The sequence below is a fragment of the Sander lucioperca genome, chromosome 9, assembly GCF_008315115.2.
Source record: "Sander lucioperca isolate FBNREF2018 chromosome 9, SLUC_FBN_1.2, whole genome shotgun sequence".
NCBI classification, from domain to species: Eukaryota; Metazoa; Chordata; class Actinopteri; order Perciformes; family Percidae; genus Sander; species Sander lucioperca.
In genome coordinates, this window is record NC_050181.1 from 27,022,885 (window position 1) to 27,037,423 (window position 14,539).

Below are 14,539 nucleotides of genomic sequence, written 5' to 3' on the forward strand. Positions count from 1 at the left end.
TTTGGCTCGGCTTTGGAGGAAATGATCAGACTGTAAATAATAAACAGATTTACTTTAGCAATATGTATGTAAAAACATAAACTGTACTCTGCAGTTAAAGGAGGTGTGATGCTCTGTGCAACTGTGCAGTTTGGAAATAAAAGCTGATTGATCCGTTCTCACATTAGTTGCTCTTTTTCTTTGGTGTCTCCATGTGTGGGGGTCCCCTAAAGTGATAGTTTGGATATTTTGGAAGTGTGGTTGTATTCATAGTCAGTTAGATTGTTAGTTTTGTTTGTTCCAAACCCTTTAAAACACCAAAGTCACACAATAATACAAACAGACCAAAATTACTGTTTTTCTCAAAGGAGTCTGGTGGCTTTGAAGAGGGCAGCGATAACGGCTTCAGTTCCTCGTTGTACAGGGCTGAAAATATTCTAAATATAGCGTACACTTAAACTAATATAGATGTTTTTAGGTGTCTAAAATGAGTTTAGCTGCTGCCCCCCATCCGTCCACAGCAGGATGTTGCTTAGCTTCTGTGTCGGTACTCCTGCCTGCTTCTCCAAACTGGGGGCATCTACGCTAGCTAACACACCGACTATGGAGAAGTAGATCATACAACCACACTTCAAAACATCTGAACCATCCCTTCAACCTACAGAGGTTCCTTTTTACAACTGCTCTATTGATGTTTCTTTGTTATAAAAATGTAGATTTATAGAACACAATTCTGGTGTCTATAGACTTATTTTTGTCAACCATGTTAGTCTGTCTCTAAATACTTTTTTACTTCATGTGTGTGACTCTCATCTCGAAGCCCATTGGTTCCTACTGCAGATTTAAATCTGTAAAAACACAACTACACTAAACAAAGATATAAATACACAGTTTTGTTTTAGCTTGCATTTTTCACGAGTTGAAATAAAACATCCAAGACCTTTTCTCTGCACCCAAAAGGCTTCTCCTCTTAAGTTGTATCCACACATTTGTAGATGCATTCACTGTTGGTTTTGTCTGGTCAGAAATATTGTGTATCACCAACGCTTTATCTCAAATTAAGAATATTGGGACCTAATATGCTGATCTGATATTTTCTGAATTATGCACACAAAAAAAAAGAAACCGCTGAAGAAACAGTCAAACACAAATCCTCAAGAGAAAGTTAACTTTTAATTTCAGACAAAAACCACATTGCACAGATCACAGCTTGCATCACACAATGACACAGTTGCTGAAAACACTTCAGCGAGGGCTGAAGAGGATTTTTTATCCCTGTTATGCCACCTTTCTGCACAATCACATGTCCAGAAATCCACCAAAAGGTGTACTATACTGCTCGTGATCTCAGCTTCCTTTTAAGGTTTTTTTAATTCACCGCAAATAGTTTTTATACATTTTTAGTTGTCATGAAAATTCAGACATTGTTTTTAATTATTTATTTTTTTAGATATGATGCATGTAAAATAAGTCCACTTGTTCCAAAATAAGCATTTTCACCATAGACCAGCATTGTAAAAGAGACATCTGTAAAACTGTCGACAAGACACCTCGAACTTCAAACAAGGTTGATTTTGACTCTTTCTCAAACTCGGCTTTTGTCTGAAATAAAATGACTAAAATAAAATGTCGGAGGACTCGTGATCTAAGCAGCCGCTTTGGTTGCAATTGAATACAATTAATTTCTTTCTCAGGCATCAAACTTCATGCATCATAAACATTTGGAAAGGAAAAATGTATAAAGGCTCTAAAACTAACCTACAGCAAGCTGAACTCTTACTTAAAAATACATGTTCTCTGAAGATGCAAAGTGCTTTAAAACATTTATCATTTGAGCAGTTAAAAACCACTACAGACGACTGAAAAAGTCTGCGACCAGCTCAGCGGTCTGGCCATTTATTAAAGTAAGTTCATGATTAAATGCATTTGTTGAGCTGGAACATGTAAGGCTACATGCATTTTCATATTTCAGTAAATGCTGAATCAAAAGAGTAAATTTATCTCAACATTTAAAGGGGGGGTATTTTCCTGTATCACATTTCTTCTTAATTGCTTTAAATATCTTATAGTTTCTCTAAGATGTTGTTTGGTTTCCAGAACTCCAATACAACAGACTGCACACAAATAAATCTGACCTGATGAGGGCCAAAGTTATTATGATTAATCCTGACAGGAATATGAATGTCTGAACCATATTTCATGGACATCCATCCAATTGTAGTTAAATTATTTCACCCAAAACCATAAACGTCAAACTCATGGTAGAGCTAGAGGAAACATCAGGGATTTTTATTTTATTTTTTGCAGTGTAATAACAGCAGAACGGCCCAGATGCAGTCCACAAATGAAAGGAGTGTCAATGTTTAATATATCATCGAAATGTTCTGTGTGACGGAATACCCCTCCTTTAAAACTTGCTGTAATAAATACACAGAGGGCCCTATTTTAACGATCTAAGCGCATACCTGCTGGTGCAGGTGCATTTAGGGCGTGTCTAAATCCACTTTTGCTAGTTTGACGGCGGAAAAAAGGGTCCGTGCGCCGGGCGCATGGTTCTAAAGGGTTGTACTTAGTGTCTTCATTAATCAGAGGTGTGTTTTGGGCGTAACATGCAATCAACCAATCAGAGATCATCTCCCATTCTCTTTAAAAGCCAGGCACGTTTGGACCTTGGCACATTGCTATTAGGATTTGCACCGTAGTAGTTTTATTTTTTATCTTTTCCATGTGTGTGTGCTGCTGTGCATCCCTGTGTGTGTAACAAGCATAGTGTGCGCGTGCGCTGTCTAGGAGCATTTTACTAATTTGCTGTTAAAATAATGAAATGCTGTGGTACTGACTTTAGACCAGGTTTTTTTTGGTCAATGGCGCGATCACTTCCCGTTGCCTCAAGATAGCAATACGCCCAGAATGCACCTGAACACACCTCCCTGTAAGACCAGCACGTCCGTGGGCGCAAAGATGGGCGCAGGTGCATTTGCTGTTTAAACGACGCAGGCGCTGGGCTGGAAATTGACAACTGCGTCGGTCTTAAACTAGCAAAGACACTTGCGTCGGGCTTTGCGCTGCGCCGGGTGCAAGATAGGGCCCAGAGTGTTTGATTGGGTGTGTGTGGATTCTTCGTCTATAACTGTGCGACTGACTGACTAGAGCCTAATGTTGTGGAGGGGTGGTGGTGGTTTTGTTTGAAGGATCCTCCCAGATGAAGTCACCCGGTTTATAATGAGGCTCGGGCTCGGGCAAGAATGATCGGCCAAAGGGAATTTCACAGGAGTCAGGGTGCAGCAGATACCCGGAGAACGTACTGCTGCTATCACTGTCGGTGTACATGCCGTTGGTGAGGTCGTTCCTCACCTGCAGCCACACCCGGTCAAACGATTTGAGGTTTAGGACGATAGTCTGGCTGGTACTGGAGCGGCTATATACTTCTGTGTTTTTGACTACAGGGTTGAAGTTAACAAACAGGCCCACCGTAAGGGGCTTTGTAGCAACTGCCAGGTTATAGGTGAAAACGTAGGTACCGTTGACGGGGGCCATGTAAATGCCCATGATTGGGTTAAAGTGCCCCTGCTGGTTGGTAATAATGACAGGGAAAGCAACAGGCCAGTTTGGAGCAGGAAACGACTGATTGATAGCTGCAGAGAATGCAGATTGGATGGCGGGGGAGCAGGGCCCAGGTGGCCCCATGATCCCCATGTGGCCTTCGTTGCCTTTTGGTCCAATGGGGCCCTGTACACCCATTGCACCAGTGTCACCTTTGTCCCCTTTTATCCCGCTTACTCCTGGACTCCCATTAGTGCCGTTCACCCCATCTTTGCACATACACACCCCTTTCTCACCTTGATCACCCTTCGTTCCGTTCATCCCGGGTTCTCCCGGTTTACCTATGTCACCCTTATCACCCATAAGACCTTTGAGTCCCATAGGCCCCTGGACCCCAGGCAGGCCCCGGGCTCCGGCTGGTCCAGGTACGCCTTGTAGACCTGGTGGACCCTGGACACTCTGGCAGGTGGCAGGGCATGTTCCAGTTTCTCCCTGAGGGCCTTGTGAGCCTGGGGGGCCATCCAATCCTTGGTCCCCTTTTTCTCCTGGAGACACACAATATTTGCATTACATTTTGTCATACAAAATATGTTTACATTGAAGTAACGAAGCTTTCTTGTGGTCGTTCAAATTATGACTCTTGGATGAGCCGAAAAGACGTTCTCTTCCCGTTTCTAACAGTTAACATTGGTTTCTTTTAACCATGACGATAATTATCCCCTTAAGCTTAAACAAGTAGTTAACATTGTAGCCATGATGACCAGGAATCTCCCCTAACAAAGCCTTAACTCAAGCCACAATCTTTCCTCAACGCCTAAACCCAACCAAACCAAATAAATGTTTTATGATCTGACATTGTCTAGTTAAGACAATGTCAGATCATAAAACTTTTATTTTTGAAACCATGACAGGTGATGTTGTCTAGGTGATATTGGTGTTAATGTAACACTAATAACCCTTTACATAGAGTGAGCTTTTAATGTAGAGTGATCATAGAAAACCTTTGAAGCCTCGCTCGCCCTTTGTCCCAGTGAAACCCTGAGGGCCGGCCTGCCCTATCTGCCCCATGTCTCCCTTCTCACCTGTAACAACAAAGACAGAAATGATTACAATAGAAATGAAAAGCAACATGAGGTGACCCGCATTAAGACACACTAAATTAAAGGTGCACTATGAGTTCCTGCATGGGTTCAGCGCAATTTCATTTTTGTCTCAAATTATAGGCATCTCTCCTTGATCCGCTAGCTGCCTGCCCCCTGAACACACCGTGAAAAAGCCCGGTCTCGGGAGACAACACAGGGGTCATAACCGTCAAACAAACACTAGAGGCAGAGGCTGTGCACCAAAATACAACAAACCACGTTCCAGCCAATCACCGACAATATGGTTGGGGGAGGGGGGGGATGATTAGTGACTGTTACGGAAACATGGGGGGAGGGGCGAGCTTGCTCTGTTTTTTTTTGGTATTTACTTGGAATGTCAACAGAAGTGACCATGCAGGAACTCATAGTGCTCCTTGGTTTATTGAAAAGCAACCATTCCTAGGTCCAGTCCATTTGCTGGTTTTAAAGATCCATTTGAAGATGGATCTGAGACAGATGATACTTGTTTGGTGTGAGGGAACATTTCAGCTACATCTACACTACTACATTTTGTTTTAAAAAGGAATATCTTACTATCTTTACGCCTTGGGTTCACACTACTCTAATTCTGAGTCTCTAAAACAGAGACATTTGGAAACCCTGCTGCCACCGTTTTGGTTTGAAAACGCTGAGGTTGCTTTTTTAGTCACAAACGGAGACCTTTGGAAACGAGGACACATGCCAGTTAGTCATATTGGTTAGGTATGCTTAAGCTGCAGACACACTGACCAGACGGCCGACCCTCGGCAGAAAAGGCAGTTGGACTGATCAGTGTCCCCGGGTCTTCTGATAGCTGTGCCAAGAGAAATCTCAATCATTCACAATTTTACAGAGACGGAGAGCGTAGGTATATGTAAGGAGATAACATAGACACAGGCTAATTATTGCTAACTAAAATGCTAGTTAACATTAGTAATTAAACTTAAACAGCTAATGTAAGTCCAAACTGCCTGCAAACTTCTCCTGTAATATACGGTAATTCCTCTACTATATGACAGTAAGTCTTGTGGTTATGACCCAATCGTTAGCCTATTTTTACAAAAACATCTGCTACGGAGCCATAACGTGAGGTACAAGGTAATGGAGCCTTTTATACATTGTCGTGTTTCTTTAGAAACATTTCAGATGTAAAGTTATTCATTGTCAAAGTAACGTCAAAATGAATGGCAGTCAATGGAATGCTAACGGCAGGTGATGGCTTGTTAGCATCAAAATGGCGCCATAGAATCTACGGGTTGTTGACAGACGCTTACCCCCTTGCTGGTTTCTCCGGAAATTCAAAGCCAGACTGTCATGGCGGCTCGTTCAGAATACGATCTCATATTGTACTAAAATAGTTCACCGAAACGTGTTTCTGAAAACATTTTAATCGAGAAATAGGCCGTGCAGTTGTTGAATCTGTCTTCATTTCAGATCAACAAAGGTCAGTTTAAAAGATTTTCGTCAGATTTTTCAGAGGGACTCTAGTCACGCTCATTCCGCTCCCCGTTTCCGGGTTAGCACTCTACCAATCAGATTGGTCATTGAGTCCTACTGCCAGCAGTGCCCACCCCGTCGATTATACATGTCAAATCAGCCAGCTTTTTTTTGAGATTGTTGCGGCCCAAAATGCCTGATTTTGCGGGAGCTTTTGTAAAAAATTGCGATAAAAGTTGCACTGTCTTTTGTATGTTTGTTGCAATGAAGTTGCGGGAGACAGTGAAAGTTGCAAAAAAAGTTGCGATTTTTTTTTTTATAGTTCTTTAAAAATAAAAATAAAACTTGTTTTGGGGAGAATAAAACTACTCTGGGCTGTGTTTTCCTAGTAACCTTACCAAAAAGGCTCAGGATGCTGCAAATGTTGGTATATTTTTGAACGTATGTTTCAGTAGCTTGTTGATCTTTACATTGTTAGTTAATTTCCTAACCTGGCCTGGGACACACATTCATACGGTTTGATAAAGGACTTTAACTTATCATTGCACTTACAATAACGAGAGTAGCTGTCCTCAATTTAGGTCATCCTCTCATCTCATCTGCGTTTTTTCCTGCATCCACCATGTGTGTTTGTGTACGCATCACTAGCGGGGGAACTGTATGAGCAGCAGCCCCGCCCCGCCCGCTGCAGAGAGCCGACAGGATTGAAACAGCAGCCGCTGACTTTAGAGTGAAAAATCGTTACAGTCTACATTGATGTTAAAATGTATACAGTTTGGCAGGACGGTCTGAAATGTCTTTCACTGTACGTTTTGTTGGTAAATGTGAGATGTTCGAGTCTCTTCTTCATATCGGAAACCAGCTCTTCCTCACTCCCGCTTGGTCAGTGGTACTCAGAGTCACATTATACTGACGTAAAGTCTGGCACGTGGGATTGCTGGGATTGGTTGAAGTGGCGAGAAATTGCGGTTATTGGTCAAATTTGCGGAAAAGTTGCGGTGATTGGTCAAAATTGCGAGTCGCACCAAAGTCACGGTGATTGGTTGAATTTGCGTGAATTGGCGCGATCGCGACATCGTGAAATCCTGGAGGGACTGGTTTTCACCAGGATTGTTTCATTTTTCTAACTCACATATAATCAATTGAAAGCTACTACATTCACTGAATTATTCTACACAAGGTGGCTTTTATAGAGAGCAGTTCAACAAATCTAGAATCAGATAAGAAGATTCATAAAATCAGACTAGTAGTTTGTCCCTGCTTCCAGTCTTTGAGGTAAACTAGGCTAACCAAGCACCGGACCAATCTCTGGGCTGAATGCCCAGAGATGAAACTGATATCCATCTGAAACATCATTACTCATTGTGGTATTGTGTCCACAGGATTGGACCTTATTAAGTGATGTGCCCTCCAAAGTGACAGTTGTGATTGCAAGCTAGCCTGTAGATGTGCAGCCCCAAACTGCAACAACAAGACAAGAGGTTGTGTTGTGTATGTGTTGTCATTTCCAGTAGAGTGACGGAGACTGCTTTTTGTGTAACTCACCCTTCATCCCCTGACGGCCTGTGAATCCTGGCCGACCCTGGAACCCCGTCAATCCTCTTGGCCCAGGACTTCCAGGAAAACCTGATCAAAGATTACAGTCAGCTCAGTTGTTGGTGCTGTTATTACTTAATTTACAGTCCTCACTTGTTCCTGCAGAGACCAGTGGTTCTATTGTCAGGACATTTTTTAATTCCCTCCATGTGAACAGATTTCATTTTATCAAACATTAACACTATTGGAGCTTACAAACAAAAACATTTTTAACTTTATTAAAACATTATCTAAATTATAAACTGTTTCTTTTTTTTTGTCTTGCAGGATCAGAGCATTCTTGTTTTATTTGTTGTTTCTTAGAGACTCAGATTGGTTCTACTTTAGATGTCTACTTTCCCCCTGGTCCTTTGTGCCCCTCTGCAATGGATCTAAGACCTGAGTAATAAAACTGTCTAGTTTTAAAGGTCCTATGCCATGCTGCTTTTGGATACTTTTATATAGGCCTTAGTGGTCCCCTAATACTGTATCTGAAGTCTCTTTTAAATAGACCTTAGTGGTCCCCTAATACTGTATCTGAAGTCTCTTTTATATAGGCCTTAGTGGTCCCCTAATACTGTATCTGAAGTCTCTTTTATATAGGCCTTAGTGGTCCCCTAATACTGTATCTGAAGTCTCTTTTATATAGGCCTTAGTGGTCCCCTAATACTGTATCTGAAGTCTCTTTTATATAGACCTTAGTGGTCCCCTAATACTGTATCTGAAGTCTCTTTATATAGACCTTAGTGGTCTCCTAATACTGTATCTGAAGTCTCTTTATATAGACCTTAGTGGTCCCCTAATACTGTATCTGAAGTCTCTTTCCTGAAATTCAGCCTTGGTGCAGAATTACAGCCACTAGAGCCAGTCCCACAATGAGCTTTCCTTAGGATGTGCCATTTCTGTGTCTGAAGCTTTAAATGCTATTGAGGAGGAGAGAGGGGGGGGGGGGGGGCAAGGGGGGGGGGGGGGTGTGGTCTTGACCAGCTTGCCATGGGCAAAGCAGAGAAAGGGGAGGTAACCTTTCCCCTGATGACGTCATAAAGGGAAGATTCCTGATTGGCCCATCTGAGCTTTCATTTTCTCAAAGACAGAGCAGGATACCCAGGGCTCGGTTTACACCTATCACCATTTCTAGCCACTGGGGGACCATAGGCAGGCTGGGGGAACTCATATTAATGTTAAAAAAACCTCATAAAGTGAAATATTCATGCCATGGGACCTTTAAGATTAGTCTAATTATTGGAGCAGCAATAGTCATTCGTTTTTTTCGCTCAACAGATGTTTGAGAGATGAGTATGCCAGGAATGAAAAATTTAATATTGAATATCTTACTGAGGCCCGGTCCACACATACACAGGTTTTTTTTTAAATGCAGCTTTTTCTCTGCGTTTTGGCCTTTTGTCAGAATGCTACGGAGCGGTCGATGCGCCATTGCTGCCAGGTAGCACAGTAATAGCTTTTGTGGTTTCATTTGGATAGATTTTTTTTAAACAGGGCTTGTGTGGACGGTATTTAGTTTTAGAATGAAGGAGGGAAAAACCCCATTTCCTAAAATACCGTGTACGTGTGGACTAGGCCTCAGAGAAATCAAGTCTAGTTGCTTTGAAACAAGTTTAATAATCTATGGCAAACTGTTTGACAAGATCAGTTATCCAAACACAAGGTTTAATATTTCTGCAAAAAGATATTGCTTCCTTAAAGCACCATTTTTGCTATGCATTATCAATAATTAATAAGTATTAAATTAGAGAAGCCATCACAACAAACAGTATGATATCTGGATGTAACAGGAGTCAAATGACAATGAAATGCATATTTTACATTAAATAATTTACATTAATCTACATACCTGGAGGACCCCGGTCTCCGCGGTCTCCTTTGGGCCCCCCGGTGCCCTTACAGTACGAACAGATGCAGAACAAAGGAATCTGGTCGAGAGGCGGCGGAACTGGTGCGTTCAACATCATGTCGCAGATCGCGGTATTAGGCGTGGGGGGCATCTCCAGGTCAATGGGCCCTGACCGGAGATCAGTCATGTTGCCGGGTGGCCACGGTCCTCCAGGGAGCATCGGCATCGGCATGTTACGGGTGGCGGGTAACCACGGGGGACCTATCTCGCCAGACGACTCACTTGAACCAGAAAACTCCTTATCTTCTAAGCTACTGTTCCAGTGGTGGGTGTTGGGGTCCTCCTCTTTGTAAACCTCGTTGGAGGTGTTGGTGTTGGTTGGTAGCAGCATGGCTGAGCAGAGGGAGGAAAGGACGAAGAGTCCCAGCAGCCTCGACAACATCTGGAGGAAGAGGGGGATGATGGGAGCCCAGAGGACGAAGGTAAGATAATTACACTTGGGGAAAATCTCTACACATCATTCAGTCAAGTGTTCATTCTGTATTCTTACCATTAAAAACTTCAGGTGAGTGAAATCACTTCAAGCTGTTTCCGATACTAATCTTGTTTGTTTCAGGATTTCTCCAGACTCTAGTGTCCTCTGTTTTCATTTTCGTCTACCACAATCTTTCTGACATGTAACAGCAGACTGACACTCGTGTCTGGAAATGTTTTTAAAACAAAGTGATTTGGATCTGAAACAGGTAAGATGATCCAACCTGACTGGCTGAGATGTGGCATTTAAAGTGTCTCCCATGCAGATAAAATCCAGACGCAATTTGAGATACTATCATTTCAGACTGATCTCACAAAGTGCCGTTAAGTGCATACACCAATTCGTATGCCGTTTTTGTGTTTATCAACGCCGTTTGGCCTCCATTGACCTACATTGGTCAATGGAGTCATGATGCCATGTTGATCATTTACATTTAGTCACATATCTGCGTTTCTGCCCAGATCACGAATTACAGTCCATCTTTGTTTGACAACTTTGATTTTACACGAGAGTTGCTGGTCACCAGTGTTGTGTGTAACATGCGTTACAAAGTAACATAACTTTTTCAGGTAAAAAGTAGTTACTACTGAAAATTTGGTAAAGAAACGTAGTTCCTTTTTCAATTCGGCGCAACGTTACCTTTCCCAGGGACAGATCTGACAGCGACACTGCCTTCTCAGCTGCACGCTCACAAGCTCCACACAGGACGTGACAGAGGCTGTAGCAGAGCAATCATGGCAAGCGAGAGATTTCCAAAAAAGAGGCTGCATGTGTCTACGACAATGCACGGACCATCGTGGCTGTGCGACCAGTACAAGTCGATACAGACATTACATAGTATTCACTAACACCGTGTAACGCCGATGGCCTGCTGATGTGCATTCAACCCGCGCTGAACTCGTTCATAATCAATCAGCCGTCACTCTGTGAGGAGAGAATCCAGTCTGCAGTGGAGTTCAGACACTTCACTGATGAACCAGAGATTGGCTTTATGGTCAAAGATAGTTTTTGTATAATTAACTTCAGTCTTTGCCAGAGACGCCTGCTTTTAAAAGTAACGTAAAAGTAACGAGTAACGTAAAAAGTTACTTTCCATAGCAGGTAACTAAGTAAAGTAACCGATTAGGCTACTTTTTTAAGAAGTAACGAGTAACGAGCAAACACTACTTTTTAAAAGTAACTTCCCCAACACTGCTGGTCACTGCCTCGATCGGTTAGTTTATTTGTTAGTTCCCAACTCTTTTAAAACACCAAAGTGACACTAACACAATCAATCTAACAGATGGAGGCAGCAGTAGAGCAGTAACTCCTGTGTTCTGCGAAGTAAAATGTCTGTTTTTGTCAAAGGAGACTGGTGGCTTTTGAAGAGAGACGAGGTAACGACTTCAGTTCCTCATCAAACTTCTAAAAATCTGAACTGTCCCTTTAAAGCATCTCCATATTTATGTCCGGATAGGACACACAAGGCCAAAGTGTGAATAGTGGAGTTTCATCGTCATACAGATGTGAATTTGGCTGTAACTTCTCTGAATGCCGCACTTTAGTCTTATATCTTATATCAACAAGACAACAAAATTTAAGAGCTAAAATACTAATATTTGGTCCTTAAATTTAAAAAGCTATAGTCATAAAATAATGTTTAAAAAACTTTTTACAACATTTTTTTCCTGCTCTTTTTTTCCGGATTTTACTTTAGCAGAACGTGCTGCTTTAAAAAGAAAAACTAAGCTCAATATCCCAGCAAACCTGAGCTGCTGCCAGACTTGAAAATAAAATCCCGAGTCGCTTTGGGAAAGACTCACCGCTCCGTCCTTGCGCAGCATCGTCTGTAGAAGGATTTGTGAGAAGATGAGCAGGATCGAACAGGCTTTGATCCATTTATAAACCTTGCCCAAAACAAAAGTTCATTCAGGCTCGGTGTTACCTGCCAGGCTGGCAGACAAAGATGTAGGGGGGGAAGGACGGAGGGGGGGTGCGTCTTTATTGTCCCGCTGAGGAAGAACTGGGCCTTCTGCCTGTGAAGTGACCTCTTTCACCATGAAACAAGAAAAAACATATTATAGAGAAAGAAAGAAGAGACGCTCTCTCTGTTTATCTCTCCATCCTTCTCCACCCTCCCTTTTTCTCATAATATCCTTTCAAAAAAACAAGATTTTTTGATCTTTTCCTTTCACACCTCTTTACAGTTCTTCGATTGAGTTGATAAAGATTTTGCACCGATACTGTAGATTACATGTTTAATCTTCTCCAGTCTTGTTTCCCTGCAGAGTTTTGTTCTCGTCAGTGAAAGAAAAAGCATCTAAACCATCAGAGACAATAAAACATAAACCAAACTTCACTTTACATAACAAACACACGTCATCATCTTTTCATATATATTTTATTAATCCACATTTGGTGCTCTTGTGAGTGTTTGTGGCAGCGTTCACATCATTCATAACGTTACTGATTAGCTAGTTTATAATATCCACGACATTTCATTTCGGGATCACTCCTTTGCCAACGGAAATCACGATGGATTTCACTCATTTAGGCCGGATATCCGTTGACTTGGGCTTCCTTTGTGTTGTAATTTTAAACTCCGGTGGATTTATGAGGACTATGGTTAACTGCTCCTCAGATCTCTGCAGGGTAAATCCAGACAGCTAGCTAGACTATCTGTCCAATCTGAGCTTTCTGTTGCACAACTAAAACTACTCCTACTACTAAACTACTAAAACTACTACGCAATACCTGGTGCCATCTTTGTTTAAAAGAGAAAGAGGAAGTGATTCGTTGCTGTTGTTGCTATTTTCGGGATTGTGATTGGCTAACATGGGCTTGAGCTTCTCGTTACACTGCCACCTACAGGTTTAGCATGCTCTTGACGGCATTGACGGCATATATACACGGGTATGTGTAAACGAACACTTTTCTGAAAACTGACAGCTTTGCACGATGTTATTTTTGAAAATGGAGAGGTTGAAATGTCCGTTAATGAAAATAGTCGGCCACGTTTAAACGTAGCATTGATTACCTGCCTTATTCTGTCTCGTTAGTGTCACTCACCCCCAGAAAATACTTTGATTTGTGATGGAAACAAGTTGAATATATTTAGGACTCCATAATGGACAAAAGAGGGATTTTATTCTGCCATGTACTTTGCACAATAAACCAACAGTAGATACAAGAAACTGCTCAACAATACAGTAATCTAACACTGTGAAAGCACCCAGTCTTCACAATGAGCAGCCTACTTTTATTATCTTAGCACATTTCACATCCGAGGATATTGATTTCATTCTGTAATAACACAAAACGACTACAACTCGTGGGATCGTATGGATAAATGATATTAATGAAACTAATTACAAACATAAAGTTTACAGTTTTGGCACACAATCACTTAAATATCTTATCTGAACTTCTACTTCAGTGAAGCTGGGTTTACTTTCTTCTCTCTCTCTCTCTCTCTCTCTCTCTCTCTCTCTCTCTCTCTCTCTCTCTTCCTCCATCTCTCCATCTCACTCTCCCTCTTTCTTCTCTGCTTGTCGTTTCTTTGTCATTTTCGGTGTAGATGTGCGATAAGAAGCTCAGACTTTAAACAAATGTCCTTGTGAAGACTCGCTGCTCCACGGTTTAGTCATTCTTCATTCATTGTTGTGAAACTTAAAGTCGAGACGAAACGTGTTTATCAATTAAATTCTTATTCGGGGAAGTCCGGCCATTGTTCGATAAGAAATAGGTCCAGGATGTAACTCCCCCTTAAACCACACACTCGTTGTTGATTTTAACATGTATATACTGTAACCATTGTTTTTTTATGTTTAAAACTGTCAATATTTCCATAGTACATTATACATTTCATGTATAATCTAGGCAACGTGGAGCGGACACATTTAGTTGATTAATTGATTATTTATCAAGTCAATTAATGCCAAAAAATCTCCTGTTCCAGCCAGGATTTAATATGATAAACTGAATGTTTTTTTTTGGGTTGTGGACTCTCGGTCAGACAAGTCAAAAGGGTTGGGTTTGGACGCACATTTTTCACTGTTTTGTGACATTTCATAAACTAAATGATTAATAGTTTTAATTGATCAAATAATGGATAGATTATAGGGCCGTCCCGATTATCATCTTTTGTGCTTCGAAGCTTCGGAACAAGGCACGTTCGGACCAACAAAACCATCAGATTGTTTATAGATCTCGACGTTTCCGAGCGCACTTGAAGGCAGCTTCATTTCCCGGAGAAAGAGAGAAAGAAGAGAGACGGAGGGACTGAGGAAACAGTCAGCTGTTCCACAAACTCCTGGGTGGCTCAGTGCTTGTGTTTGGGGTTTTAAAACTTTCTTGTGGCAGAGATAGAGGCAGTGATGTTTCCTGTTGATGGTGGGGAGGAGAATGACAACCTCAGCCTGTCAGTTAGGGCATAGTGAACACAGTGGTGCCTGCCTGTAAACAGAGGAAGTCTAACGTTAACCCGTGGCAGCTTTCACCTCGCCGTTATGTACGCTG

The 14,539-nt window shown here is 41.8% G+C and overlaps 1 protein-coding gene across 1 annotated transcript; it reads right to left on the minus strand.

Annotated features, from left to right (window-relative positions):
* Positions 1-3,052: 3,052 nt before the first annotated feature.
* On the minus strand, positions 3,053-11,938 carry LOC116045222 (otolin-1). The gene is made up of 5 exons (XM_031292751.2): positions 11,845-11,938; positions 9,508-9,949; positions 7,626-7,706; positions 4,524-4,604; positions 3,053-4,067 (listed from the first exon to the last, which is right to left on the minus strand). Exons 1-5 carry the CDS (start codon positions 11,863-11,865, stop codon positions 3,133-3,135), a joined length of 1,560 nt encoding a protein of 519 aa, XP_031148611.2. The 5' UTR covers positions 11,866-11,938; the 3' UTR covers positions 3,053-3,132.
* Between the last annotated feature and the right edge of the window lie 2,601 nt (positions 11,939-14,539).

Coding starts and splice junctions, on each gene's coding strand:
- LOC116045222 (XM_031292751.2), bottom strand. CDS start 11,865: ATGCTGCGCAAGGACGGAGCG. Junction 9,950..11,844: donor TGCTGCGCAAGGACGGAGCG/GTGAGTCTTTCC, acceptor CTCTTCCTCCAG/ATGTTGTCGAGGCTGCTGGG. Junction 4,068..4,523: donor GGGCGAGCGAGGCTTCAAAG/GTTTTCTATGAT, acceptor GTGTGTCTCCAG/GAGAAAAAGGGGACCAAGGA.